At 39.8% G+C, this 6,399-nt stretch overlaps 1 protein-coding gene across 1 annotated transcript; it reads left to right on the top strand.

The window, feature by feature from the left end:
* Positions 1 to 4,364, top strand: LOC127316093 (protein neprosin-like). Its single transcript, XM_071823875.1, has 5 exons — positions 1 to 132; positions 2,686 to 2,865; positions 3,540 to 3,593; positions 3,674 to 3,811; positions 3,982 to 4,364. The coding sequence occupies exons 1-5, from the start codon at positions 1 to 3 to the stop codon at positions 4,345 to 4,347; spliced, it is 870 nt and encodes a 289-aa protein (XP_071679976.1). The 3' UTR covers positions 4,348 to 4,364.
* Positions 4,365 to 6,399: the final 2,035 nt, after the last annotated feature.

Below are 6,399 nucleotides of genomic sequence, written 5' to 3'. Positions count from 1 at the left end.
ATGTTCGGCCTCAGCCCCGGTCAGCTGACTGGGCCACCGGCTGGGCCGCTCCGCCCCCTTCCAGCCTGCTCCCGCCCCGACCGTCCTGTGGCCCGGTCCGGCCGGACTGGTGACCGGCCTGGCCGGCTCCAGGTCCGGTCGGCCGGCCTATGCGCCGACTGGGTCGTTTTTCCTGCGCGTCTTGACTTGTCTTTTCCCCCCAACGGTTTTATTTGCTCCCTAGCTATAAATAGCCCTTCTTCCACCTTGAGCAAGTTAGTTCTTCCCATTCTCTCTCCTCCATTGTTGCATTTGAAGAACTTGCTCTCTCTCTTGTCTCCCCCCATGATTCTTGCTCATTCTTGAGGGATCTAAGAGAGGAGATCTAGATCTACACTTCCACCAATCCATTTCTCCTCTAAGTGAGGGGAACTCATGGGATCTATATCTTGGATTCTTTTGTTGACTTTCCCCATTGTTCTTCCTCTCCAATCTCATCCTAGCATTTGTTGTTTGGGTGGGATTTGAGTGTGAAGGACTTAAACACCTCTAGTGTTCTTGCTTTGCATCATTGCATAGTGTTGAGCTCTCCACCATGATTAGTTCGAGTGAGAGACCGTGAGCTTGTTACTCTTGGAGGGAGACCTCCTAGTTGGCTTGGTTGGTGCCCCGGTGATGTCTTCATGGAAGATTGTGAAGGGGCCCGGGCTTCTCCTTCGTGGAGCTTGTGAAGTGGTTGTGGAGCTTGCCATCTCCGGAGCGGAGGAAAAGCTAACCATAAGAAAATGGCCATTATCCTTCGTGGGTGTGGTTCGGAGAATAGGGTGAGCCTTCGTGGCGCGGGGAATCCTTCGTGGGACATCCACTCCCCCAAACGTGACGTACCTTCTTGCAAAGGAAGGGAACACGGGAATACATCCTCGTCTCCACGTGCCTCGGTTATTTCTATACCCGAGCTCTCTTTCCTTGTGATAGCCACCGTGCTTGAAGTACAGATATATTGCTATCACTTGTGCTACATATATCTTGTGCCTATCTTGCTTAGCTCTAGTTGCTATTGTTACACTTAGTTGAGCTTAGCATATTTAGGGTTTGTGCTTGTAAACTAAACGATAGTTTAATTCTGCATTCTTACAAGACAAATCCGCAAGAGTTTTTAATTGCCTATTCACCCCCCCCTCTAGGCGACATCTCGATCTTTCATTACTTAAGGGTCATCAGTGATGCGGTGTGTGAGGCCACTATTTTGTAGTAGTGAGTATATATATGTGTATGCAATCTTTGGAATATTATATTATACCAATATTTTGATGATAAATGTATACGCTAAATCATGAAGACATATTTAGGGAACTTGTATATTTGTATTGTTTCTCAAATTGTTTTCATTTATTTTCTATCAACATTGTGATTAACACACAATTAATGAGTTGTGGTGGCACATATCTTCTTATTTAATGTTTACGGTAGCAAGAACGCATGATATATTTGATATCAACATCACGAATTTGTAGTCGCCACATAATGTACCAAACCAATATCCGAGGGTTACAAAATCATCATAAATGTGTTTATATATGCATATCTAAGAATATTTATTCTTGTGCGTTGGATATGATGTAATAGTAAAGTGTTTGTTTAATATTTTCTCCACTTAAACATGTAACTGGATAATATCTAACCATATATAATATTGATTTTGCATTTAGTGTGCCTTTTTGCAATAAGACATAAATGAAGCATGCACATATGCATGTGTACAATAATAAATAAGAAAATATCTTTACTTATACACAATAGATTTTTTTAGATAGAGTATATATTTATTTATTTGATAATTCATTAGTATCCATCACATGCCCATCCATGCATATTATAAATGCTTCTGTGATAATAAACCATGCCGATATATATATATGCACAGACATATGTTCCTTAGTACCAATTGTTTTTGGGTCATTTAGAGATATTTCCTTTAACTTATTGTCACACAGTTTCTTCACTAGACAAGAGAGGGAAGATTATAGTTTGAAGGCCAAAAGCTATGTGGCTTTTGCAACTTCTTGTATTGTTGGTTGTCTATTCATACCAAGCTACGGCAATATCATGGTTGAACGATGCATATTCTAGGAACATTATTCAAATGAGGCAGCAATCCTTCTCGAATAATAGCCGGCTACTCACAAAGGCAGACGATGCAAGTATAATTGACCATGTAAGTGATTTTTCCCATTTCAACGATAGATTTAATGTATCACATATACATGCAAACAACTATACCTGGTAATTACCCTAAAAACATTTCTTAAAATCCTGTGTTGAATTTAATGGACGCCATAATATTTTCTACTAACAAGGTCAAAGCTGCTGTTAATGTGGTTGATGTTTCTTTACTGAACAATTGAGTTCATCTATTCACTATCTTTCTTTTGTGACTTTAGCTGCATCCTATAAATGCATGGAGGTTGTTTGCACAAAGCACTCAAAAAAGTTTTGCGAGGATTCAGGTTGCTAAAATAGCTATTTTGCATTCTTTGAGTGAAGAACTTTGTATCATACATACAACAAAATGAACTAAACCATGATTTTGGAATAATATATGTTTCTCTCTTCATAAGGAAGTTTTCATTATTTAGCATATGTGTACTCACTATTTATAGGTAGAATCGTGTGTGTAACTAATGTGCATGTTTTCTCTTCGCACAGTATGCTATCATCATGTCAAACACTGTCACTGAATCTATCCTTATTGGTGGCATGGCAACATTTGACGTATATGGTTTGGAGAATCTGAGTAACAGCCAATTAATTGAGTCACAAATATGTGTGGTAAATCAGCATAGGGATGACGTCAGTAGCCTCAATGTTGCAATAGCCGGATGGACGGTAAGTTAGTTCTCGACATACAACTGAAACATGTTTTACCTTCACCTTTTAAACATAAGGCCCTTTGTTTACACTATAGATCTCAGCGGATCAGAACACGCTTAGTAAATCATTTACAGTCCACAACATTAGGCATACCTTTAATTAGTGAGCATGTGCTCATCAATGAAGCGGAATACTACAAACGTGTTTGGCCACCTTGCCTAGGACGCCACATGTGCATGAAGGAGCCCAAATGTACACTGAAGTGCCAATCAAACAACGATCTCGCGGTTGACAAACTCCAACCCCGACCGCCACTAGCAGAGGAAGCATCTCATGAATTGATCCGCACTAAGAAGATCCAGATGTAGCGCGTTGCTAGTGGCAAGAAAACTTTTTCTTCATCAACAGACAAACACAGAGGTTAAGAGGCAAATGACCACATGGGCTTTGTATACAGCAAACCTCTCTCCGCCCTAGCCGAAGAATCTTTTGAAGGAGAGAGGAGATGGGGAGAAAGCAGTCTTTGCTTTGAGAGAAATGATGGGGCATCTTGAACATGGTCTACCTGGAATTTATGTTTTCCTCTCAATTTAGCGGGGATTATTTTAGACCATTGTGTTCTAGACATGACCAAAATTTATGGATGCCTGCCTTTTGTGGTATTTATCAGTTTTTTATGTTCAATGCAGGTAAACCCTTCCCAGTACGGTGATAGCAGAACACATTTCTTTACACTATGGACGGTACATGGTTGAATTGTTTGTGTTGCTTAGTCATATACCCTTATGTATCATACACCTCATGATCTTTTATTGTCTAACAGGCAGATGGGTATAAATCAACTGGGTGCTATGATATCTCATGCGTTGGTTTTGTGCCGGTAAATAATGCTCCTATCACGCCAGGAGATATTCTAGATCCTACTGACGGACATCTTAAGATCACAATAAAGATTTTTAAGGTACATTCTTAAAGCACTAGTGCACACTCCAAGATTCACCACTTTAAATATGTTAGCTGAAGGTTTTCTTTGAACAATTAAAGAGTTGAATTGTGGTCCATTTTTATGCATATAGATCATAGCATAGGCTCATTTGCTTTACTAGTTATATGTTTGGTTCCTTTTTTCAGAATAAGGATGACGGTGACTGGTGGCTGCACTTTGGTCGTGATAACCATAACCTTAGCGCTGTTGGGTACTGGCCAAAGAGTATTTTTAATAATTTAGAAGACCATGCAAATAACATACAATGGGGTGGTTACACTCGATCTACGCTTCATAGTGCTAGTCCCCCAATGGGCAATGGACATTGGCCCAAACAAAGAGCAGCTTCTGTTCGAGACGTCCGATACGTCGACTCCAGTGGCAAAGGCTACGGAATTGATCCATGGCCTGTTGGCCTTCGTGCTTACGTATCCCATAAGCAGTGTTATGACGTTAGTTATTTTCTTAATGAAATGTTTTACTATGGAGGTCCAGGTGGTTGTACCAAGTAGTAAGGTTTTATGATATGTGTGAGATCTGGATGATATAATAAAGATGTAATGCTTTGTGTATTACTTGTTATTTTATAGTGCAGTCACCAAAAAAGGGGATTTTTTTTTTGTTCCGTGGGCATGCTTGGCCTCCATGCGATGAAATTATCATTGCGTGTGTGAAATGAGAATAGTGTTCTTATTTTTAACACTTCAGAGGATGGATGTTTCAAATAACGCTACATACATATGGAATAATAATGCATGCTGAATTTAAGTTGCGGACATGGAAAGTACAGATTCATCACTTAAGACCTTATTCGGCTTGATAGATTGAAATTATTTAACATAATTGAGGGCGGTTCAATCTCATATAAATCGAAATCACCACAAATCTCTTCCAATCTAGTGAAATCCACTTGGGAAATGGATTAGCGGCGGCCAACTTCGACTTCTTCACCGCGGCCAAAATCTAGCCTCCCCATCCTCCACCACCACCGCCACCGGAGTCATTCACACCGGAATCGGGCGCGCCGCCGTACGCGCCCAACCTAGGCGACGATATGACTTAAGGTATGAATATCAATTGGTAGGATATGTTGAGATGAATAGCATTTGGTAGCGTATGTCTAGATGAATAGCCTTTGGTAGAATATTTGTAGATGTGTAGCAATTGATACAACATTTTTATGTAGTGTTGATGCGAGACATTCATTTCACATATGTCCAACGTGGGGCGCAGATTCATTCTAGTCATGCACATACAACTGAAGTTGCAAGTGAAGATGAAGAACAAGATGAAGGTGCAAAAGATGATGGTGACGATGAACGATTGTTGTTTTTACTAGTGTTTTGCATGAACTTTGTTTCTCATTTGGTGGTCTTCAACTATGCCTTGCTTTTGAACTATGCTCTAGATTTGAGTTGTTATGTTGAACAAGTCATATTTTAATTTTTTTGTGTTCACAATTATTCATGGTTGCATATTGTTGTTTGATCAAGGGCCAAAACCCCACCGCACACGCTTCGTTTTTGCGCATCTGGTGAAGCGTTATATTTTCCAACGTCTGAAATAGTGCTGAACATCCGCGTGCACTAAAACAGAAAATCTGGCGTTGTAAATTAATTTTAGCGCAGGCCGCTTTAGCACGTCTGTTGGAGATGCTCTTACTAGCAAACTTGGGTAGATCAAAGGCTTGAAGTGTAGCTTGTCAAACCGTAACTAGCAAACTCTATTTACTAGTTGAATGCCCGTGCGTTGCCACGGCCTTTTAAGTTTCTTTTGTTATCACAAATATCACATAAAATGCATGCAACAAATATGAATATAACAATACTATAATACTGTGTCATGGATCAATAAAAACACATTTGTATATATAAATGCACCGGTCCAAGAATAACTCGTGTCCTTATCCTCGTATGAAGAGACACATCGAACCATTTTAGCCTGCGATAGGAACCAATTGCCTAGGCGGCGAAAATTTCAAAACATTATACAAATCATCAGGCCCAAATTGACAAACCTGAATGTCTTCAACTTGTAGAGACTTCTATGAAGGAAACACAGCTTCTAGATAGGGTTTTTATCAGGCCCTTACGATTAAAATGTAGGCTTTTTATTCTAACATTAGTGGCATGCAACTGTTTGGCTAGATTCTTGTCATTTTTATGGGTTTTCCTAACCATGAACGAACTGATATTTTCTGCACCACAATTTTGTACATCTTTCTCCGCAGCCATGAAAATATAGCGCGGAAATCTCGTGCCCAGCTCTAAGGGTGATGATGATAAAGACGTTCCAGGAGCTTCATAAGGGAAGTTAGAGTGTCTTTATTTGGCCTGGTGTCGATCGGACAAATCTATCCTACATGAGATATTATCTCCTTGCACATTTCGCCATTGTCGGGATGTCCCTTCCCAAGATTGCAAGATTAGGTTGATAAATATCTGAAACAAAATTCTAAAATAATGAGCTTAATGGTCAAGAAGAGACGAAAAATATCAAATTATGTTATACAACAACAGAAAATTTTAAGCCTCTAGTAAGTTTATATGCTAAAATATCCCCAT

This window comes from Lolium perenne, chromosome 7 (assembly GCF_019359855.2).
Source record: "Lolium perenne isolate Kyuss_39 chromosome 7, Kyuss_2.0, whole genome shotgun sequence".
NCBI classification, from domain to species: Eukaryota; Viridiplantae; Streptophyta; class Magnoliopsida; order Poales; family Poaceae; genus Lolium; species Lolium perenne.
Note: the sequence above shows the minus strand (reverse complement) of the source record. Positions and strands in the feature narration are given on the sequence as shown.